Here is a 24646-nt window from a genome sequence, read left to right as displayed (position 1 = left end):
GCAGCTGTCAAATGGTTTTTGCAAGTGCAAAACGCAGCGTTGTTTGCGCGCGCAAAAACGCAACGTTCGTCTGAATCTGCCCTTACTGCAATGATATCCCATGGGGTAGTTCTTGTTTTTAATTAATGGCATATGAGCCGTGTGGAATTGAGTTTCCTGTAAACCGATAACCTGGGTTTTTCGCTTGTGGAAAGAATACAAGATCTGCGATCTCTTCTCTGAGACATTGAATCCCTTCATGTTCAGGGAAGCAAGAGAGAAATCATCCATGATCCAAGAGCGTGAGGGAGACAATGCCACAGAAAATAACAGAATCCGATAGAATCAAACTTGTGACCGTGGTACCATCCAGAAAACCAACACAAATACTTCGCAATATAAGGACTATTATCCGTAATGGGACCGCAGTCCAACAGCAGCAAATATCAGATATATTATTCTAGACCTAGTTCCAGGTCCTGTATTCCAAGTGGAAGCATCTGGCCATAGGAAGACGATCTACATGAAAGCATTCCCAATTCGATAGAGAAATATCGGGAAGATCTAAAGCTTGCAAAAAACGATGGCAACTCTGAATGGGAGAACAAAGAGATGGTTCGGTCGTCGACTCTCCCATGTAGAGCAAAAGGGAAACTCCACCTATATGGTATGTTATGGTTCTGCAGCACGGACAGTAGTGGTCTCAAGATTGCTCTCTGCCTCAGAGTCCATCTGGCTAAATCCGGAAACAGCAGAAGTTTAACCCCATCAAATACAATCTCATTCTTAAAGGAAAGGTGTCACGAAAAAAAATTTTGGGATATCAATTTGCATTTAGTGTTTTATTATAAAATCTTTTATTTATGGGTGTGTTTGTTTTTTACTTTTTTCTTTTTTCTAACTTTTACTTCACTATGGGGGCTGCCATTTTGTTTTTCATTTCTGTATGTGTCGATTAACGACACATACAGACATGGAATACGGCAGCTACAGTGCATAGGAGTCAATAAACGGGAGCCGTCCCATTGACTTTGCACTATGGCTCTGTCCTGCGCAGACGCAGGTCAGAGTTACACAGAGCAGAGCAGCTGTTTGCAGCGAGAGAGCAGGCGCCATCTTGAAGACCAGCTGCACTGCAGGTAAGATGTGTGTCTCTGCATGTCCCACTCTCTACCTCACAGACCCCCGCTCTCGTGACCTCCGACGGGCCCCCCCCCCCCCCGACGGCGTGTGAACCGGTCAACTGAAAAGTCATTCACTTCACTTTCATCATTCTAAGGCTGGGTTCACGCGACCTATTTTCAGGCGTAAACGAGGTGTTTTACGCCTCGATTTACGCCTCAAAAGACGGCTCTAATACGTCGGCAAACATCTGCCCATTCATTTGAATGGGTTTGCCGACGTACTGTGCCGACGACCTGTAATTTTACGCGTCGCTGTCAAAAGACGGCACGTAAAATAACAGCCTCGGCAAAGAAGTGCAGGACACTTCTTGGGACGTAATTTGAGCCGTTTTTCATTGAATTCAATGAACAGCTCCAAATTACGGCCGTAATTGACGCCGCGCAAAATGCGAGTACGAGCAATTACGTCTGAAATGACGGAGCTGTTTTCTCCTGATAACAGCTCCGTCATTTCAGACGTAAATGCAGTTAGTGTGTGCACATACCCTAGGGGTATGTTCACACACAATGTTTTCAGCTGAAAAATCGGAAGCAGAACGCCTACAAGCATCTGCCCATTGCTTTCAATGGGAAATACGGCGTTCTGTTCCGACAGGGCGTTTTTTACGTGGTAGTTTTCCAAAAACGGCACGTAAAAAGACGCCCACCAAAATGAAGTGCACATCACTTCTTGGGACGTTTTTGGAGCCGTTTTTCATTGACTTTATAGAAAAACAGCTCCAAAAACGGCCGTTAAAAAACGCGAGTTTGATTAAAAAATGGCTGAAAATCAGGATCGGTTTTCCCTTTGTTTAGTAAGCGTGTGAACATACCCTTAGCCTTTTGGTGCGTCCTATAACTTCTTCCAGCTGCAGAATCACACCCAATATGGCTGCCAGACACTGCTTAGCAATTTGAAGACACCTTTACCTGGCTTGTGAGAGGGGGGGTGAGGTTCCCTCCCACATTTACAGCAGCTGTGAGTCAGGTTGCTTTGCCTTATTCACATTGCTGTAATTCTGGGAAGTGCTCCCCCTGGTGGCCAACATTGGAAAACATGTCAAATTATTATTTAATTTTGAATACTTTCCACCATACGGAAAAAAAAAAAAAATACAGCAAAAAACGTAAAAAATATAATAGAAATAAGTAACGACACTTAAAAAAAAAGGTTTAATTTGCGACACATTCCCTTTAAGTCTCACTTTTTGCATGATCTCCTCTTTCAAAGAATAATAGTGAATTCTACAAATTACATCACGAGGTCGTGAGGAATCCGAGCTCTTTTGGTCTCAGTGCCCTATGGGCTCTATCAATATCAATGTGGGTATCTACAGGTCTATTGAGTAGGGTGTTAACTCCAACGCTAACAGGGAAATTTAAGTCCGGAGTACGAGTCGCCTCAGGTAAGCCTCGAAGTCTGTTATTTCTTTGATTCCTATTTTCTAGGCCATCCAATTGGGATTGGAGTTGGTGTTGCTGCATAGTGGTTGTAGTGTTAGCTTGTTTAAGTTGTTGTATTGTGGAAGAGGATTCTTTAAAGCATTCGAGCTTCCTTACTTTGCTCTGTAACACTGAAAGCTCCGACTTCACATTATGCAAGTCACATCTCCATGCCAGTTTTAAATCTGTTGCCAAAACATCCAAATCTTGCTTTGTAGGGAGGAGGGCCAGTAAGGCTTGTAACTCAGGATGACTCCTAAGGGTTTGAACCGCAACCTCTGGCGGTGGAAGATCCGAAGCCATAGGACCCCTAGAAGGATATTTCTGTAGGGACACCCCTGTTATGGAATGTCTTGTCTATTCGGTAAACACGTCATAGGGGGATCCAGATCCTCATCCGAAGGGAGACCGCCATGTCTGTTATGGCGCGTTGTACGGAACATGAGGATTGAGAGGTATCTACAAATAATCTTCTGGGCATGGGGCTAGAGTAATGCTCATCTGAGCCCTCACCTTGTCCTGTCGGCAGTTGCCCATCAGCCTCGAGCATGGCTTCACCCATTTCTCCTTTATATCGTTGTGAGGCTCCTCCGCCATTTTGAGGTGACCGTGTGCAGTCACCAGGGTTGTGGTATCTATCGTCGACAGGTCCATCCCTTTTGCGAGCTTAAAGCTGACCAGCGGAACCCTGTACTTTGTTACCCGCGTTGCAGGGGAGAATGTCCTTTCCCCCTGCTCTTTGAGCTGCAAAGGCAGATCGAAGATCTTGTCAGCCCTTCGAGCATCAGGCTGTGTAAGCGTTTCAGATAATGGAGGCGTAGTAGGTCTGTCAGACTCTGAGTCGCTTTCCCCTGTGAGCGGCTGTTCAGAGAGTGGCTGGAAAAAGTTTGAAATAGGCATTTCTGCTACTCCTGACATCTGTGAACCCTAGGAGTTTTTTTGGAACTAGTTTTCCCCATAGCCCTAAAAGCCGAGGCCTATGTGGAGCACACCCTACTCACGTCCGTTCTCCAGAGCGCCAAGCCACGCCCCCATAAAGAGATTTTTATATATATATATATATATATATATATATATATATATATATATATATCATGAGAGCCAGCCTATTGGTTTATTATCATACACTCTGCCGATTGCTGATAGTTGCAAGCAAGGCATGCTTGGTAGTGTAGGCACGGAAGACCGCACTCTTCTGTACTGGCAGATTTGCATATCCGTTTCATGTCCCCCACTTTGGAGAGAACAGAAAATAGCCAGGCAGCTGAAAAAGGGGAAATAGGAGGTGAAAGATTATTCTGAAAACACTAAAATGCAGGTGTAATGTCATTACATTTTTTGGGGTCTGAGGAGCATGACGATTTTGAACTTTTTGATGAAAATGTGTATGCAAGGTTGCAGGTAGTTAGCAAAATTTCAATATGACGCTTCCAAGCCCTCCCTTGTGCAGTGGACTGCCAACTGTTGGTAGATGTGTTAGGACTTCTCATATAGGGGGTATTCCTCCATTGTAATTGTGGTGGGGTGGGTTGTATATGAATGAAAAAATACCAACAAATTATGTCATTTAGAGAAGACACATTAATTGATTTTATATACTGGGTTAAGGAGGCAAATAAAAGCTAAATTGAGCACTATTTTTTTTTAGTGAACGTCCAATGCTGGTGAGGCCCATGTGTCCTCATGGTTTGGCTATTAAGGCCCTAGTCGAAAACATTTCAAAATCCCTGGAATAGTGCAGTACTTACTTGAAAACACAAATATTCACCAAATACCTAGTAAACTGCACAGACTTTTTTTGGCATTTTAACGAAGTTTAATTAGTTAGGGCTCCAAGTTAGGTTAGAATAAACCAAATTCAAGTATAGTGGACATTTAGTAAACCTACCTGGCTGTTATTCTTCATTGCAGGAGCATACTAAAATTAAACCTGCTAACCGAAAAGATGCACACATGTACTTTTCTTCATAATTGTCTATGCCTTTATCTTACAGCTGGGAAAACAAGGACATATATGCAGCAGGAATCCGAAATCTCCGTATGCGTGAGCTAAAGAACCAGGACTGTATGAATGCTGTAGGTTCTGGTCTGGGCTCGATTATTCCCCTTCAGCTTCTAACTAGCCTGACAGCCCTGGAGATGGAGCTCAGGACATGTGGGCTGCCATTTATCAATTTGGAGTTTTTAAAGGTATAGTCTTACAAGCTTAGTGATAAGTTTACTCTACTAAACAAAGTGTAAATTTTGTTATTATTGGATTCGGGTCTGTCATGTCCGGAAACCTATTATGCCCTGGCAGGGCCTAGTGGTCTGCCTGTTGCTGTAAAACTGACAGGCAGAATACATTGTAATCCACAAGTATTGCAATGATTATAGAAGCGATCAAAGGATTGCAGACACCCACTGGGATAAAAAAAAAAAAAAAGTAAAACAGTGTTCTGTAAAATACAAAAGAAAGTAAAAAAAAAAGCTTAAAAAATAACGTGGGTTTTTTTTTTTTCCTTAAAGAAAAAAAACAAATAATTGGTATCGCTGCATGCGTAAAGTGTCCTGAACTATGAAATTAGCACATCATTTATCCCACACTGTGAATGACGTTAAGAAATAAATTCCAGAATTGCAATCTTTTTGTACATCCCGCTTACCCAAAAAACAAAAATGAAAAATAATCAAATCCGTATGTACCTCAAATTTGTACCAATAAAAACTACAAATCATCCTGCAAAAAACAAGCTTTTCTACAGCTTTGTCGTCAGAAAAATAAAAAAGTTATGGGTCTTGAAATGCTGCAATACAAAACCAAATTATTAAAGAAGGTGTTTTCTCGGTCATGTTATCAGGGGGAAACCGAAGACCGTGGGTATATACAGCTGCCACTGGAAGGTGTACATTAAGCCAAGAGTGTAAGGTCCACCTGTTATACCCCTCCTACACTGAGATAATCAGTTTTAGCTTAGTGTCCATAGGAGGCACACCTGATTTTGCTGGATCTTTTGCTTTTATTTTTTTTTTTGTTTTATTTTCTCTCCCTTCTATGCGGGAAAACGGGACGGCATCATCTTCATGTTGTCCCCTAATGAGGAGGGTGAACAGTGTTTTACCCTCTCTTCCAAGAAGACAAAGTGGAACAGAGCAGCCTAGCTTCTCTATTGCTCACCCTTTATGGGGTCACCGGACATTCCTGCCTTCACCCCTCCTTCCAGGTTCTCTCACAACAGTGTGACAACCTGAAGGGGTGACCCTAGTCCTCCAATGCAGCCTAAGTGAAGAGGAGCAAGAAGGGTGAGTATTTCCGGACGAGGTGAGTATGATCCCATCTCCTCCCTTTCCATTTTTCCCTTTCCTTTTTTTTTTATTTCTTATGAGGGGTCTGACTTACATGTGGGAAGTATGGCTCCTCACATAAGGCCTGCTCTTTTTTTTCTCCTGCCCTTCACAGCCTCTCCTAGGCTTGCCTCCCCTCCTCCATGCCTCATTACTTCAAGTGCAGTCAGGCCTCCAGCGTTTTCTTTTTTCCTTTGAGCCGCCAGCGTGGGTTTTCTCTGGCCCTCCTCATTGCATTTGTACTGAAAGCATGTGGGCAGGTTCTTATCCAGCATATGGGGAACCTTCTTTCTGCGGAAGTACACACCATTATCGGCCTACTTCTTAGTGGCTACTGCCCTGTAGAAAATATTTCTCTCTGAAATTCCTCTCCACACCATGGTAGTTTTAGCCTGATGCTAGTTTTTCCTTCTCCCCCTATACTTCTCCATACATACGGACCAACATTACCCGCTTCCCTAGATGGTGTATTTCTGTAAGGCGCAGTTTACCCTCATTCTCTAGAAGGTCTAAATGCCTTACTCTGATCTATAAGATCCCAGGGGTGAGTCGGCCTGCTCAGTTTTACTAGCCATAATTTATTATTGCACTAGGTGCTTTTACTAAATTTTAATGCGACCAATCTGATCCCCTCAGCCGTAAAAAGGGGAAATAGGAGGTGAAAGATTATTCTGAAAACACTAAAATGCAGGTGTAACGTGATTACATTTTTGGGGTCTGAGGAGCATGACGATTTTGAACTTTTTGATGAAAATGTGTATGCAAATGGCTCCATGACAACAACTGTGGCCCCGCCTCCTCCAAGACCGGTCCCCACAGGCTCTGAGCTGGATTGGACTTTTTTTGCTCAGTGTTCAACCTTACTAATGTCTCCCAGGCCATGATGGGCATCCTGGGCCTTCTAGCTAACCAATCCCTCACCGTAAGGTTTCCCACAGAAACGCAGTCTGACTGCGGTAGACCGCACAAAAGTTATCGGACTGATACACCCAGAGTCTTCTCTCCTTCATGGGCGTAAGGACCGAGCTGATGAGGGGAGATCCCTGATTCTGATTTGGACCTTGATTTCAAACAAAGCTCCAAATTGGTTTAATAGTAAAAAGCCTCATTGTAGCAGTTCGTGAGCTGCTCCAAATCAAGGACCCTCCACTTGATGGGAGGGTTTCTCCTTCCATAGGACTAAACACTCACCGAAAGTCTGACTTTGATTAAGTCCTCCCAAAAGAATGGAAGCACCCTGACAGGTGTTTCTCCCACTCCAAATGTCAGCATCTGAAGTATTCTTTCTCTGATCTCCTATATAAGTGGACCGTTTCTCTCAACGTAAACCTTCCGGTCTCACGTCTGGCCAAGACTGTCACTATCCCCATGACAGATGCTACCTATTTCCTTGAGCCTTTTGGATAGTCGCCTGGAGACCTTTGCCAAGTCTGCCTTCGAGGCAGGGGTTTCAGCCGTAAGGCCTGTCTGTGCAATCACCTGGTTCAGCAAAGCTGTCATGGAACGGGTATGACACCTCCATCAAGGCACATTATCTGGAGCTCCTCATGGAAAATTGGCGGATCTGGCTCATCAACTTTCCTATGCAGGAAAGTACCTCTGATAGTACGTTGTGGCTTTCCTCCCCAACCATCCCGCTTGCCCATCCTTCCAGCCACTTTAGTGGACTATCATCACAACAGACACCAGACTGCTTGGCTTGGAAGGAGTCTTCCAAACTCTGACAGTACAGGTCAGTGGGTGAGATGGTTCTCCAGAACAACGGTCTGGAATTTTGAGCGATTTACCTGTCCCTCCGCCACTGCACCACCTTGCTAGTGAAGGGTCCAATCCAGATTCAGTTGGACAATTGTTGCCTACTTGAACCATCAGGCTGGGACCTGCAGTTCACCAATCATGGCGGAGCCACGTCCTGGACCTTTTGGCAATGCACATTCTAGGAGTGGACGACTGGATAGCGGATTTTTTCAGCAGAGAACATCTGGACTTCAAGAGAATGGTCCCTGCAACCGGATGTCTTCGAACAGCTATGTGCCCGTTAAGGTCTACGTCTGAGGTTCTCCATGGCATCCAGATTCAACCCCAAGCTTCTGCTATTTGTGGCTTGAGCGCAGGACCCTTTGGCTTGTGGAGTGGATGCGCGGCTTGTTCCCTGAGATCAGTTCAACCTTCTTTACATTTTCTCTTCGCTGCCTCTTTTCTCGAGAACAAGACACAAGGCATACCAATGATCCCGGTGGCTCCGGATTTGCCTCGTCGGGCATGGTAAGCCGACATAATCTCGATACTGGCCGTCCCTTGGCATCTGCCAATCAGAGATGATCTTTTTGCTCAGGGACCAGGGTGTTCAATGTTAAGGGTCGCTATGGTTGACCACGTGGCTGTTAAAACCGCAGTCCTAAAGGCCCGTGGCTTCTTCAAACTTGTTATCTAAACCATGCTGAAAGCCACAAAGAGCCAAACTGAGCATAGTTATCACAGGGTCTGGAAATCTTTTTTCCGTTGGTGCAAGGAGCAGCATCTTCCCCCTTCTTCTTTTTCCCTATTTAGGTTTTATCCTTTTTCCAAAAGGGCTTGGATGCGGGGCTTGGTTTTCGCTCCATCAAAGAGCAAGTTTCATCCTTCTTTAGCCTGTTTCAGTGTTCTTTGACTTCGAAGCCTGACGTTGGAAATTTTCTCTAGGGAGTCACCCATGTGGTCCCTCCCCATCGTCGCCCCACTAATCTGGTCCTTGAAGACATGCAGTCGGCTCTTTTTCTGACCGGCTCCTTTGTTGGAAGGTGGCTATCACCTCCATCAGACAGGTGTCTGAATTGGCTGCTCTTTTGCCTTTCTCCTTTTCTGGTCTTTGACCAAGAGAAGGCGTCCTTCGTCCAGTTCTCTACTTCCTGATGAAGGTGGTATCCTTCTTCCATTTAAATTAGAATATTGTACTCCTGTCGTTTTGTCCCTTGCCTTCCCATCCTGGGGATAGTCTTTTTCATCATCTGGACAGGGTTAGAGCGTTTCGGATTTATCTGTCTCAAATTTACTCATTTGACTGATACGGCTCTCTTTTTGTCATTCAAGAAGGTCCTTAAAAGGGATTGGCGACATCAAAGGCTACAATTGTTCATTGAATCTGGTTGGCCATCGGCAATGCGTATCGTGCCAAAGAAAAGTCTCCTCAATTCCGAGTCACGGCTTACTTCACCTGAGCTTTGTGGGCCTCATGGGTGGTTCGCCATCAGACCTCTGCTATTTAGGTGTATAAGGCCGCTACCTGGAATTCTCTTCACATCTTTACAAAGTGGTGCACACTTCTGCATACTGCATGCTTTCCTTGGTGGCAAGGTCCTGCAAGCAGCAGTGGATTAAACTGGTTGTCACCCGCTTGTCTTTCGGCTTCTTTTTTTCAAGATGGAACAGAGAACAAGAGAAACCCATCCAGAGCATCAGTGGAAGACACATTAAGACTTTTGTTCAAGGTTGTTTGCTTTCTGTTGGCTTCTCCTGTTTGCTCCTACTGCTTGTGTACTATCTGATTAGCTCAGTATCACCGGAAGGGATTTAGGCTGTGCAGGAGGAGCTAACACTTTTGGCTTAGTGTCCACCTCCTAGTTGCAGCTGCATATACCACTGGTTTTCTGTGTCCCCCCCCCAAAAAAAACTATATACATTTTGTTTTTGTCGTAATTGTATCGACCAATGGAATAAAGTTATCACATATTTTATACTGCATGGTGAATACCCTTAAAACTAAACCCAAAAATCAATGATGGAATTGCTGCCCCCTCCAAAAAAAAATTACTTAAATAATAAAAGTTAGAAAATACATTACATGTATACCAAAATGGTGCTATTGAAAAAAAAAATACAACTTGTCCCACAAAAAAAAAGCCCTTATACAGTTATGTCGACAAAAAAATAAAAACGTTATGGCTCTTGGAATGCGACTATGAAAAAAACAATTGATTAGTCCTTAAAAGGGTTTTCCCACAATTAACATTTATCACTTATTTATAGGATAGATGATAAATGTATGACTGCTGGGGGCCCCACAACTCGGACCCCCACCGATCTCTAGAACAGGGGTCCTGACCCCCTTATTCCTCACTGCACGATTGCAGTGAGGTTTTTAAATGAAATGGCGGTCAGGCATTTGCGCTGCTGCTCCATTTAATGTCTATGGCGCCGATGGAGACAGTCAAGTACAGTGCTTGGCTGTTTCCGTCTTTTCCTTAGACATTGAATGAAGCGGCAACGCACATGTGTGACTGCCGCACCTTTTAAAATCCTCCTCGCTGCGATTGTGCAGTGAAAAGGAATGGGGGCTGGGAACTCCGTTCTAGAAATCGGTAAGGGTCCCAGTATTTGGGCCCCCAGCAATCATATATTTATCACCTATCCTGTGAATATATTGTGGGAAAACCCTTCCTAAAATAGGCTGGTCATTAAAGGGTTAATGCTCCATCCCTTTGTCTTGTTCTAGGCTCACACCATGTATCAAGTCGGTCTAATGGAGACTGATCAGCACATAGAGTTTTTCTGGTGTGCTTTGGAGATGTTTACTCAGGAAGAACTTTGTAAGTTCATTAAATTTGCCTGCAATCAGGAACGCATTCCCTTTACATGCCCTTGTAAAGATGGGGGGCCAGATACTGCACATGTTCCTCCTTACCCCATGAAGATTGCGCCACCCGATGGAGCAACAGGTAAATACAGACAAGTGTGAATGACAGCTCTTTTATTGTTCGCTTATATTTATATGAAATCTACATACTCCACACCACTATACAATTCTATATTAATTCACATTAGTCCTTGCACTCAGCAAAGACCACCACATACTTCCCATATTGTTGGCTGACCATGAAAAATACCTTTTGCAGGTTCACCAGACTCCAGGTACATCCGTGTGGAGACCTGCATGTTCATGATCAAGCTCCCACAGTACTCTTCCCTCGAGATAATGCTGGAGAAACTGAGGCATGCCATTCATTACCGAGAAGACCCACTCAGTGGTTGACCCTGATTCTAACAATGAGGAGAAATTGAAAGAGGAAACCATTTATTTGGGAGCTCTGACAGCTCACAAGCGTGCCCCATGGACAGAACACGCTGAGGAGACAGGATTACTGAACTTTTTTTGTTTTGTTCTGCCCAAACCCGCACATTTACCTTTTGTATTTGTGAAGTCTCTGGTGGGGTTTTTGCCTTGTTTGTGAATTGTTTGTAGAATAATTTTAGTACTTATGATGTGAGCAGACAACTTGATCTACTCCTCATACACTACAGAAGAGTTTCTCAGAAATCTTGATGTTTGGGGCATAATTAAAAAAAAAAAAAAAAAAAGTTATTTTATACATTGACTGGAGGAACATGAACAAAGGAAAAATAGGTTATCTGTAAATAAGAATACACAACATAATATAATTTAATGATAAATTATTTCCAGAGTACAGGAATGTAACACGCTGGATATAGAGATGTGAAAAAAAGTTTGTTATCTTTTCTTATGTTATTTTGTTATGTTATTTTGTTAAATATTTAAGTTCTAATAAGCACTGGACACTGCTGGCTGTGAACAGTCCCATGCTGAAGGGAAAGCACCATGTTAATGCCCTGAGCTTTCCTCAGTATATAGGAGCACAAGCTGAGGAATTATTCCTTTTGGTTGTTTTTATATATATATATATATATATATATATATACATACACACACACACACAAGTCTTTTTTTTATTTAAGCTATTGGTTTGATTTGAAGTTTGCTAGTTCATTTTTAGGCTGTGATGGGTCCAGCTGATGGTGAACATACACTGGAGAAGTTGAATCTGTGGCCTTATGCTGGTGAGAATTGGGAGGTGTCGGAGCACATGCAGAGTTCTAAACAATGCACTGTATTTATTAAGGGCTTGGACCATATGCAGCACAAAGATGTTAGGCGACTTTTTTGTGTGGGTGGATTTTTGCAGTTAGTTTTGCCCCTTCAGCTTTGTGATTATCGTATTAAGCACGGGGCTTTATAATTGTCTGCGTAAATGTGTTACTTTTCTGACGAGCTTCCTATTCGACTAATAGGTTAAGAGTTAGTGTTTCTATGGTACAGAACCTAAAAATCAAGGCTGTCAGGATGTTTTGTGGTTATTGTCAACCTCATCCTGCAGATTATCTAAATTTATTATTCTGACTTGTTTCCAATGAATCATGAGTAAGACGTTAGTAACACTAATAGAAAGAATGAAGCTCGGTTGTACTAATCCTAAGGCCAGGAGTGAATACATTATTTTCAGGTAAGGTTTGTGCCATGAGGATGTTTTAGTGAGTAGATAGATGCACTCTAACCAACTACATAATCCATGTTTGCTAAAACTTTTTAACTGAATTTTGGCGCTTACAATCCTTTGCCATCTTAACTTAGGAAGACCGACTAATGAAAGGTGGTGGCACAGATTTAGTGAATCGATGCCTTACTGCACCTGAAGTTTTGGATTCGTTCTTTGCACCAACTTAGAATGTGTTCCCATATACAGGCATACTTTAATACCATCTATGCAGAGACACCAAACTCTGCAACAGAGTGAAGCAGTGAGGAGTATATTCTCTGCTGTAACGTTATACATATGTCCTGGTAGTTATCATGCCGCCATTATTCAACTGTCAAAGCATCCATACAAGCGTCCTCTATTAACAAATTGGAAGTGTCACCTTCTTATGATGTGTACTTGTTAAATGGTCATATGATATTGTTAATGGAAAATACATGGCCAATCTAGTGCCATCAGCTAAGGATTATGACTGTAGATCTTCATTGGAATAAAATAGCTTTCCGTATATCATCTAAACAAACGCCTATTCTACGACATCACCTCAGCATACATGACACCATAGACAGGTCTTTATTTTAGATGTTTGCGAAGAGTCCTGGCTGTATGGCTTCAATTAAAAAAACTATTGTACTGTCGTATAAGCTGCAAGGACAATATAGAGCTCAGCTCTTCTTGTTAGCAACTCCTAAGTCACACAAGTAAATGTGAAAGCCGCCTACTAGACATCAGACTGGAGTCAGAACTGCTGCTTTTCTCCAGCCCCCAATATACCCCACCAGTCATGCCAGATACAAGGCTTATGATGGCAATGCGGGTGGAGCTGAAATAGAAACACTTTAGAAATGGGTTTAAGTTCTACATATCTACCTTTTGAGCCCTGAAAGTGTGCTGTACAGTTGATGTATATTTATTATTGCAGTTAACTATGGTTGCATTTAACAGATCCTTTAATTAAATGCCATTCCCCTTGTCTGTACCGGTATTTAAAACACTGCTGTGTAAATGAAGCATACTAAACAAGGAAAAGTGTCATGAGAATAAAAAACTAAAAACTGATTTTGAATGTTCTCCAGTTTGAATTGTTTCTTTTTTTTTTTTTAATTTGTTTTTATTAATTTTCCGTATAAACAACAAAATAACAACATAAAGTCATCTCAGGCGACTTAGTGCATTTGAACAGCATATACTGACTTGCAAGTCAGGCAGATAAGTACATAAAAATAATACATTCTCTGTGCCTCTATACAGAACGAGAGTTTATACATGTCATTACCACGTCTCCATTGTGCCTATCTCGTCTCAGCAAGGGAATAATCGTGCACTTTAGCCCCCTTCTCGGCCACACAACCGTGGGCCATACTGCTCGGACACATAACCAAACATAGAAACCAAAATACTATCAGAAAATAAAACCTTCATTGCTCGCCGCCTCTCTTGTTTACCACGTGTCATCCCCCCAGTCCTCTATTCAGAAGTCTGTTGCATCCATTTCCTGTCCCCCGCCGTCTACACACCCCCCTTCTACACCCTATCTCAGGCATGAATGGAAGTCCTACAGCAGAGTATCCCCAGCCAGCCTCCTCCTCTGATACCATGTAGTGGGTTGGAAGCAGGTATGTATTTTATCTCTTACTCGTTGAGGTAGTAGAGAAATAAAGCCCTCCCAGATCTGAAAGAAAGTCTTAACCCTTTTTTCCTTCTGGTGTGAAGCCTCCACCCAATCCATCTTCATCATAAAGGATAATTTTTCCAGGAAAACCTGAAGTTGTGGGGCCTGGGTGTGGTTCCACACTTGCAGTATCGCCTTCCTGCCTGCTGCTGCCAATAAATGTAGGATGCGAAGTTCGTGTCGGGTATGATCCTGTGTGCCTGTTTCCACATACCCCAGTATTGCCCATTGGGAGGTCAAAGCGAACTGACCCGTCATGTTAGTCTTTGCAAAGTCTCCAACCCTCTCCCAGAACTCCCGAATACGAGGGCACGCCCATAGGCAGTGGTATAAGTTTGCCTCCGTCTCACCACATTTAAAACAGTCCGAGGTCTCATACAGTCCCATCCTGTGGCACCTTTGGGGTGTAATATATGCTCAATGGGCCACCTTGAGCCACATTTCCACATATCTTGCTGAGGGCAAGAATTTGTGTGCAAAGATTGTGGCCTGTAGTATAACTGAAGGGGTTAAAGTCGCATCGTCTGCCTCCCATTTCGCTAGGCCTGAGTCAGGAGTACTATAGTCTATGGAGGGATGGAGAAATTTGTAAAATCTAGATATTCGCGCCAGATGTGTTCCTGGCTCTAGTATCAATGATTTAAAAGGGGAAGTCCATTCCTCGGGTGAAATGTGACCCAGCACCACCTGCGCATAACTCTGGGCCTGTATATAGTTAAAAAAGGGGAGAGAGATGTGCGGATATTTAATTTGTAAGTCCTGTAGGGAGAGCATTGTATGGAGCGTGGGATGCAAGAGGGCCCCCAAGGAATTAATACCATTATCATGCCAGGAGGTAAAAATACGGTGAGGTACCCTGCTGAAACCGCAGGTTCCTGACCAGGGTCAGTGCTGGAGAGAATTGGGTGTCTAGGTGTAGCATGTGGCGGATTTTATGCCAGGTCCTCCAAATTGTAATTATGAGCGGGTTGACCCTAGAGTCAGTAGGCAACATGTCATATGGGAGATGTAGAAGGTTTATAAGGGATATCCCCGGGGTAAAAGACTGATCCACCTGGGGGGTGGTATAGTATGAGGTGCCTTGTGCCCAGTCCGATATAACCCTGGCCAACGCCGCCAAGTTATAAGTCCTAATGTTGGGGAAGTTCAGACCGCCGTTAAACCTGTGTTGTTGCAAAACATGAAATGGGATTCTCGGCCGACCCCCCTGCCCAGATAAATTCCCTGTAGAGTTTATTTATAAGCTTTTCATCCTTCGGTCTCAAATACACAGGCAGGGATTGAAAAAGATAAAGAAGTTTAGGGAATTCCACCATTTTCAGTAAATTTGCCCTGCCCATGAATGAGAGAGAGAGAAGTGTTGCCACGATTTCAATGTGGATTCTAAGGCTACAAGATATTTAGAAATATTGCAGTTATAAAGGGTAGAAGGCGCTCTAGTGATCTCAATTCCCAGGTATTTTATCGAGGAAATGCACCATTTCAGGGAGAACTGCGATGACCATAGGGGCGTGCAAGGGCCTTTTAGAATTAGGGCTTCACTTTTATCCACGTTCAGGGTGTAGCCAGAAAGTTTCCCCAGCGTTTGTAGCTCCTCCAGGGCCCGGGACAAAGTGTGCCTGGGGTCCTTGAGCACAAGAAGAAGATCATCCGCATATGCCATCATCTTCAATTCGTATCTCCCCAGATGTATACCCCTGAACGTGGATGACATGGAAATGTGGTATAATAGGGGGTCTAAGGACATGTTGAATAGGATAGGGGAGAGGGGACAGCCCTGTTTTGTGCCCCTGAATAAATCTATCGTTTGAGAAAGGTGTCCGTTAATAAATAGGTTCGTAGTGGCCTGCGTCTGTAAGGAGTGCAGATACGTCAGAAAGGTCTGACCAAAATTCCTACCCCGCAGCGTCTCGTTTAAAAAGGGCAAAGAGACCTTATCAAAAGCTTTTTCAGCATCTAGACTGAGTATCATGGTCGGAAGTTGGTCAGCCTCCTGGGCCCGCACTGTCGCAGCAATCACCGCCCGAATGCTTTTAGAGGAGTATCTGCCAGAGACTAACCCCATCTGGGAAGGGTGGGCGATTGCGGGAAGGAATGTCTGTATACGATTAGCTAAAATTTTGGACAGGAGTTTGTAGTCCTGATTAAGCAGGGAGATAGGTCTGTAGGACTGGGGTAAGACTGGGTCCTTATTTGGTTTAGGGATAATTATGGTTCGAGAGTCAAAAAACGAGTCTACTACCAGGTTGTTACGATAAATGTCGTTGAGTAAGCGAGTTAGATGTGGGACTATGTCTGGGGATAGCATCTTGTAGTACTCTATCGGAAAACCGTCCGGCCCTGGGGATTTGTGGTTGTGTGAAGAGGAGATAGCTAGGCGGACTTCCTCTTCCGAGATGTCCGCCTCTAAAAGCGTGTTTTGTTCCTCCGAGACCCTAGGCATGGAAAGAGTTTCCAAAAAGGCCTTCACTTTTGACATATCAGTGGGAGCTGCCCTGTAGAGGTCTTCATAGTACTCCGCAAATATTGCTTCAATTTTCTCAGTTTCCGAGTGTAGTGCCCCTGAGCGTGTGTCCCTTGCCAAAAGCACACGGCCCGTATTGCGTGGGGGTCGCGTGGGATATGCCAGTAGGGATCCTACCCTGTTCCCCCACCTGTAAAATTTGTTTTGGGAGGTCTTCACCTGCCACATTGCGTGCCCCTGTAAGAAAGTGTTCAGCAGGCCCTGCGCATCTAAGAATTCTTTTTTAGAGTCAGGGGTGGGGTTGCCCGCGTGTATGAATTGTGCTCTAAGGAGATTAGATTGTAAATCGAGAAGTTGGGTCTGCGTTTGCTCACGTTTTAAGTTTACATAACTTATTATATGCCCCCTCATCACTGCTTTAGAGGCCAACCATATCAAGGCTACGTCATCTAGCTGCTGGATATGATCATGGATATAGTTATTCCAGTGTGTTTTTAGATAGCTTCTGAAGTCCTCTGACTCATAAAGGTACGATGGGAATCTCCACAGATTCGTCCGGGGCATAGGGGGCAGCCCCTCTAAGGTTAGGGACACAAGGGCGTGATCTGATATGGCGATGGGTTGGATATCAGTCCGTGTCACTCTTGAGAACAAGTCTGTAGTGAGCATTATGTAATCGATTCTAGAAAAAGAGTCGTGTACTGCAGAGTAGAAAGTATAATCTCTCACTTGCGGATTATGGAGTCTCCAGGGGTCACATAAGGAGAGATGTTCCATGAAGAGGGCCATCTGCGAACTGGGAGGAGAGTCAGCATTGTCTACACCCGATCTATCAAGGGGAGGGTAAGAAGCTAAATTATAGTCTCCAGCCACAATCAGGTCCGAGCATTCCCTTTGCAACAAGAATTCCAGTAGTTTAGGATAAAATCCGTCAGTCGTCAGGTTGGGGGCATAAATGTTAAGAAGAGAGTAAGACTTGTCAGCTACAATAAGTCGGATGTACACAAAACGGCCATCAGGGTCAGAATACCTATCCTGGATGGAGTATGGTAGGCCTTTCCTGAAATATACAGCGACCCCACGTGTCTTGGTGGAGTACGTGGAGACCACTGGCGCATCCAACCAGGAGGCCCGATAGGAACATAGTGGTCCGTTCTCCAGTGAGTTTCCTGCAAACATATGATATCTGCGCGTTGGCGCTTTATATGTGCAAGCACTTTGCGCCGTTTTTCAGGGGTATTCGGACCTGCCACATTCCATGACACTATGTGTAGGGTGGGGGGTGTATGGGACTCATGTGATGTGCTTATTAGGGTACTCATCCTGTGTCTAGACGTATGACTTATGTCAATATGATCCAAACGCTATTACGACGCCACTTCCCGTCCCAGCGAGCGCGAAGTGTAGTCAGCATACAAGAACGGGGGGACCGTTTCCGGTCACGAGAGGCTACAGGTAACCTAAAAGAGAGAGGCGGCAAGCATGAAAACCTAACCAAAAAACAAAATAACATCATCATACAAGTAAATACATTACATTGAGTAAGATGGGTGCTATAAACACTCCCCCATCTACAGGCGGAAAAACACAGATAGCTTCCATAGAGCAAACCAAGGATCTCACGACCCATTTAACCAACAAGAAGCCAATAGGCCAGAAAGTGAACAGACTCCGCCACAGTATAATGAATATATATCAGTCCGCCACCGCTGGAGGATATCTTCTGGCAGCTTCCTCCGGGGATTCATACAGCCGGGCCCGACCATTCTCCACCACATGTAATTTTGCCGGATATAGCAGCTGAAAACGGATATTGTGGTCATGGAGATGTTTACAGATTGGTGTGAAAGCTTTACGCTTCTGGGACACTTGAATGGAAAAGTCCTGAAACATTAGGATTTTGTGGCCTTGAACCCGAAGCTCTGGGGCCTGTCTGTACGCCCTGAGGATCCTTTCTTTAACTGTCCAGTTATGGTAGCGGGCTATGACAGCCCTCGGCCTGCCCCCTCCACCCTGGTCTCTCCTCTGCCCCAGGCGGTGGGCCCGCTCAATGGACAGGGGATCTTCCGGCGTTTGAACTCCAAGAGCCCTGGGCAGATCAGTAGACAAATACTTGGCAAGTGTTTCCGCCGTAACATCCTCCGGGATACCGACGAATCGCAGATTATTGCGCCTTTCTCGATTTTCCAAATCATCAAATTTTTCTTGCAGTGTGTGAATAAGGGCATCTTGATGGGTGGTTAGACCCTCCAGACGAGTCACCTCTGTCTCACAGGACATGGTTCTGGTCTCCAAGTCCCCCAGCTTCTGGGAGTTTGCGGTCACCTGAGCCAGCACCGTGTTAATAGAGGATTGTAGAAGGTCCAATCTTTTGTCAAAGATAGGGATGATAAGGCGGGATACCTCTTGTGCCACTTCAGCGGCCTGGGTGTGCATTAACGATACTTGGGAGGACGGACTAGGAGGCCCTGAAAGATTTGGCGGTGTTATGTCTCCAGACACTGACTCGCCGGAAGGCGTCTCCTGGTGTGATTGTGCGGCCGCCACGGCCAGGCCCTTTGATGAGCCCTTTCCATTTTTACGCTGTGTAGACTGCATCGTGGAGGCTGTCGCGGCAGAAGGGAGCGCCGTCGAGGAGGATCGGGTGGCTCTAGCTTGCCCGGATTTATGCAAGTACTTGTCCATCCAGCAGACGGTAAAGGCCAGGCAGGCCGAGAGCTTTTATATACGGGATAAGTGCACTGTGGGGCAGGGCCTCTCAACTCACATATACAACGGCATGAAGATCATCAAAAGCAGGAGAGGGTCCCTCAGAAGACCAAACATACGTCCCAGGAGGGATTTGCTATGGTTATTCCCACCGCTCTTCGCAGGTCTCGCCCCAGGATGTCTAGGCAGTAGGTGAGATAGTGGCTATGTCAGCAGAAAGAAGTAAATTAGGCGTCCATACAGCGTTGCAGGGTATGGTTTGCCACACAGACTTTGTCCCCTCCCAGTGGGGAGTGGGTGCAGGGATATAGAGCAGTCCTATCGTTATGTGGGGTGTTATGGGGTCCTCAGCAGCCTGCAGATTGTAGTCACTGTGTGGCAGGGTCTCCTAGCAAGGGGATAGGGAGATATATGCGCCTCCTCCCCCCCCCCCCCGTTTGACTTATCTGTGCCGGTCTGGATCGGCTTGCCCACCGACTCCCTTCTCTCCTCTGTGTGTCTTCTCCGGTGCGGCAGCGTCCTCACATCTAAGCCCTGCTATGGGCCGGGAAGCAGGCGTTCAGGTCCAAGGGCCGCCCGTGTTCCGTGCTCTCCGATCTCCCGCCTGCAGGGGAAGCGCCACGTGGTCCGCTCTCCAAGATGGCGGGGTCCAGCCTCACCACCGCGCACGGCGTCTCTGTGCCCGCTCTCCGGGCCGACTTCCAGTGCCCTTATGTCGCTCCCGCGACTCAGCAGACCGGGCTCCTCTGCTCCTGCCCGAAATCCGCCCTGTGCAGCTCCGGTATCCCGTCCGCCGGGCCGAGTTCTCAACAGCCTGCGGGAGCTCAGCTAAAACGCGGCCACCTTGATGCCCCGCCCACCGGAAGTCCACCTGAATTGTTTCTTATTCCTTACACTACCTACTAGAGGTTGGCGTATAGAGAACTATAATAGAATAAAAACAGCCATGCTTGGGGGGCGTGGCCTAGCAGCAGATGTAAGAGGACGTGTGTGGCTGGAGCTCCTGCTGTATTCATCCTGAAAGTACTGTTTATCCCTGAATTACCCGGTAATATTCACCGATCTGGAGGCTGGGAGGCTGGAGGAGTCGGTACCGCTTAATACAGCTGCAATGACCCATTCTAAGAAGCAAAAAACGCCGCCGGCGAGTCCGGGGCCGAGAAGGCAAGATGGCGCCGAGGAGACTGAATGCAGGAGCAGGCACATGCGGTCTGAAGCGGCAGACAGGCTGGAGAGATTTGCAAGAACCCCTCGTGCGAGCGGATCTGCAGCAGGCAAGACGCCGGTGGCTGGCAGTGGGAAGGCAGACAGCATGGCCTCAGGTTCCAGATACTCCGTGCTGGGAGAGGACTCGGTGAGTGAGGAGGAGGAAGAGCTGGGGAGTCAGCGGCGGGACAAGCGTGTGGAGGAGGATGGAGGCAGAACGCATAGCAGGAGAGACCAGGTGAAGGAGCCTTCCCTTGCAGATATATTCGCTGCGGTAAAGCAGAACTCCTCAATTTTATCTGTGCTGACCGGGCAGGTGGGAAGCCTGAAGGAAGATATACTGCTGTTACGTAATGACTTACAGAAAGTGGCAGAAAGAACCACAGTTATTGAGGGGAGAGTGTCTGAAGTGGAAGATGTTCTGCCGGAGCTCAGGCGGGATGTGCAGTCTCAGTCCTTGGCGGTGGTGGCACTGCAGGCTAAGGCGGATGATTTAGAGAATCGGTTACGCAGAAACAACGTGCGTCTGGTCGGAGTGCCGGAAAAAATGGAGGGCAATAACTCGGATGAGTTTTTTGAAAAATGGCTGCTGGAGCAGTTTGGCCGGGAAGAGCTGTCTCCTTTATATGCTGTTGAAAGGGCGCACAGAGTACCTACCAGACCGGGACCACCGGGGAGGCCCCCGAGACCGGTCTTAGTGAAGCTGTTGCACTACAAGGACAGAGATAAGATACTGAGGAAGGCAAGGGAACGGCAGAATTTCTCCATCAATGGCGCCAAAATATCCTTTTATCCGGATTTCTCCGCGGATGTACAGAAGAAGCGGCTGCAATACTGGGATGTAAAGAAACGTCTGAGGAACTTGTCCATACCATACTCCATGATGTACCCGGCCAAATTGCGGGTGGTTGCTTTTGGGACTGCTTCATTCTTTGAGAACCCCAGAGAGGCTGCAAGATGGCTGGATAGCAATGAGGCACGGTTGCGGAGACCGGCTGGAGAAGAAGATGCGTGAAAGCCCGCCGGGGCGGTGGAGTCTGGAGCCATGTTGGCGTTTGCGGGACTGTAGCATATTATATGTTGTTATGCAGTTCTCCGGTGTGTGAACACCCTTGTCTGAAACACAGCAGGGTGGTATCCTTTTAACAAGAATGGCCGCACCTGACGGCAATGTTATTGTGGGACTGTTACTGGGTACCTAATGTATCTGTAAAATCTGCTGATTGTATGGGATTGTTTATTACATGCGAATAGCAGTGGGAGCCAGCGCTCACTGGAAGTGGTGGGAAAGTTAAACGGTTCAAAGAGAGATGCCAATAGGGTATGTCGAAAGTTCGCACTATGGTGCGTTTCTGCTGGATAGGAGAGACAGTACATGTCGCTCTGACCCTTTTCGGAGGGAAGGTTTTGTTGGGGGGGGGAGGGGAGGAGGGAGGGAACGCACGGCCTAATATCTTGACTGGAGCAGGCTGGAGGAGTAACAGATTTCTTAAAGATATGACGCCTGATGGGATCGGTTAAGTGTCTATCCTGGAACGTCCAGGGAATACGGGAAGCTAGGAAAAGGCAGGCAATCTTTAACTGGGTTAAACAGCAAAATGCCCTGATAGTGGGGCTGCAAGAAACGCATCTGACTAGAGAATCTGTATCCTTATTGCAGAGAGTGTGGATCGCACATGGGTTTCACTCATTTCATACGACTTATTCCAGGGGGGTGAGTTTGCTGATACACAGGAGTCTTTCCCTTTGTCTGTCATTCGTCCTTTTCTGATGAGGAAGGGAGGTATGTGGGAGTGCATTGTACTATATATCACTGGGAGTGTATTCTGGTAGTGTTGTATATCCCTCCGCCTTATTCTAGCACTGTACTGAAACGAGTTACGGAGAAACTCTCCAGGTGGCCTGAGGTACCGTTAATCGTGATTTTAATGCAGTGATGGCTGAAGGGTTGGATAGGTTTCATAGAGGAGGAGGGCAAAGAGGAGATCTGACCGCCTTTGGAAGATTAATGGAGGAATTGGGTCTGCGGGATATTTGGAGAGATAAACATCCAGGGGTGAGGCAGTACTCGTGTGCATCATCCACATTTCAGTCACTTTCACGAATAGACTTGGTAGCATGCTCAGCTTCAGCGGTGCCGTACATAGCGCAAATAGAATATCTACAGAGGGCGTTGTCAGACCATTCTCCGATGGCGGTGACGCTGGAAGTGGGTGTAAGGCATATCAGGAACCCCGGGAATTGGAAGCTGAATGCGTTTTGGTTAAGATTGATGGATGGCGGGGAAATACAGAACCGGATAAAAGAATATTTTAATTTTAATACTGAGTCAGTGCCGCGAGGAGTGTTATGGGATGCCATGAAAGCCTGGTTGAGAGGAGTATTCATTCAACATATTAAACGAATTAAAACTAAATCTAGGCAGTTGGGAGAAAGTTTAGAGGATCGGGTGACAGAAACAGAAGTGAGACATGTAGAAGAGGGCTCCGAGGAGACACTTAGACATTGGGTGGAGGCACAGACGTTGTTAAAAAATCACCAACTAACAATGGCGGATAATAAAAGACTATTCCTTAAACAGCAATATTATGAAGAAGGGGTAACGGCGGGGAGACTACTCGCTAGGATGGCAAAGCCGCATGGGAGTAATAATTACATTCATGGCCTTAGGGGGAGGGGGCGGGTGGAGACAGACACGGGGCAAATACTGCACATATTTCAGCGGTTTTACACTGACCTATATACATCCAAAGTGCATTACGACACACAGCAATTGGACGAGTACTTGGGAAACATTAATTTGCCTACCTTGGGCCGGGAGGACCGTGAAAGCTTGGAGGCCCCTATTTCACTGGAGGAGTTGGAACAGGCGATAAGGGATATGGCAAATGAGAAAGCTCCGGGTCCAGATGGGTTACCGGGGGAAATCTATAAGGAATATGGGACGGAACTAGCGCCAAAATATTTGAGTACTTTGCAGGATAGTTTTGACAGAGGTAAACTACCAGACTCCCTATATGAGGCTACGACAGTGGTTCTCCCAAAAGAGGGGAAAGACAGTCAATTACCGGAGTCTTACAGACCAATATCCTTGTTGACATCGGATGTCAAGATTTTGGCAAAGATATTGGCGCTGCGGCTGAACAGGGTGGTACAGCATGTTGTACATGAAGATCAATCGGGGGTTCATGCCCTCCAAATCGACGGCGGTCAACCTCAGGCGGCTGTTTTTAAATCTTCAGACGACACCGGATGAGCAAGGAGGAAGGGCGGTGCTAACGTTAGATGCCGCAAAAGCGTTAGACTGCGTGGAGTGGGGGTACTTATGGCGGGTAATAGAAAAGATGGGATTCGGCCCTAACTTCGTGAAGTGGGTACAGCTGTTGTATGTGGCCCCTACAGCCCGCATACGGGTGAATGGTGCAATGTCTGAGAAATTTTCACTGGCCCGGGGTACGCGACAGGGGTGCCCACTGTCACCATTATTATTCGCCTTGGCGGTAGAGCCACTGGCGTGCCTCATAAGACAGGAGGAGCGCATAAGAGGCTTGCAATATGGGGAAATGGAGGAAAAAATTTCATTATATGCAGACGATATTTTAATATATATGACGGACACTGAGAATACACTGAAGGTAGTAATGGATACGATCACAAGGTTTGGGGAGTTCTCGGGATTAAATATTAACTGGACCAAATCTGCTCTGATGCCACTTGACACGGTGAATATTGTAGATACTGGAGGGGGACTCCGGATTCCGATAGTCTCTGAATTTACGTACCTAGGGGTTAAGGTGACGGCTAGGGTCCAAGACTACATGTCCTTGAATGTCTCACCACTGCTGCTGAAGGTGAAACATAAGGTGGATGCCTGGAACAGGCTCCCGCTCTCTGCTCTGGGGAGGACTAATCTAATCAAGATGATCATTATGCCTCAAGTTTTATACATTCTTCATAACTCCCCAGTATGGATACCTAAACACTGGTTCAGACGATTGCACAATCTCTTTCGGGATCTGGTATGGAAAAAAGGGGTTCCAAGGATTAAATTGGAGAAATTGCAATTGCCCAAAGACGAAGTGGGGGGGGGGGTAGCGCTGCCAAATGCCTGGATATACTACCTGGCTGCCCAGAGCCAACAATTTAAGGGATGGGAGGACACAGAGACTTGGGGCTCCAGTGCACGTTTATTGTCATATTTGGGGGGAGGACTCAACCCACTAGAGGGGCTGGAAGCGCATACCTTTAAAGGAACAGTGTCATCACCCAAAAAAATTTTCATATGTTCAAGATGTTAGTGCTTTATTAAAAACGTTTATATTTATTTGTGTGTTTGTGTTTTACTTTTTCTTATTTTTACACTTTTTCTTCCCTATGG

General features: G+C 45.8%; 1 protein-coding gene across 4 annotated transcripts in view; it reads left to right on the top strand.

Annotated features, from left to right (window-relative positions):
* Nucleotides 1-13288, top strand: part of HECTD4 (HECT domain E3 ubiquitin protein ligase 4) — a 203454-nt gene extending 190166 nt beyond the window's left edge. For all 4 annotated transcript variants that reach the window (XM_075835129.1, XM_075835119.1, XM_075835110.1 and 1 more), the window contains exons 74-76: nucleotides 4580-4775; nucleotides 10381-10603; nucleotides 10781-13288. In XM_075835129.1, the coding sequence (XP_075691244.1) occupies nucleotides 4580-4775; nucleotides 10381-10603; nucleotides 10781-10917 (556 nt within the window). In that variant the 3' untranslated portion in view covers nucleotides 10918-13288. The remainder of the gene's footprint in view (nucleotides 1-4579; nucleotides 4776-10380; nucleotides 10604-10780) is intronic.
* Nucleotides 13289-24646: the final 11358 nt, after the last annotated feature.

The sequence above is a fragment of the Rhinoderma darwinii genome, chromosome 1 (assembly GCF_050947455.1).
Source record: "Rhinoderma darwinii isolate aRhiDar2 chromosome 1, aRhiDar2.hap1, whole genome shotgun sequence".
Classification (NCBI taxonomy): domain Eukaryota; kingdom Metazoa; phylum Chordata; class Amphibia; order Anura; family Rhinodermatidae; genus Rhinoderma; species Rhinoderma darwinii.
The sequence above is the reverse complement of the archived record's forward strand: the minus strand, read 5'-3'. Positions and strand labels throughout refer to the sequence as shown.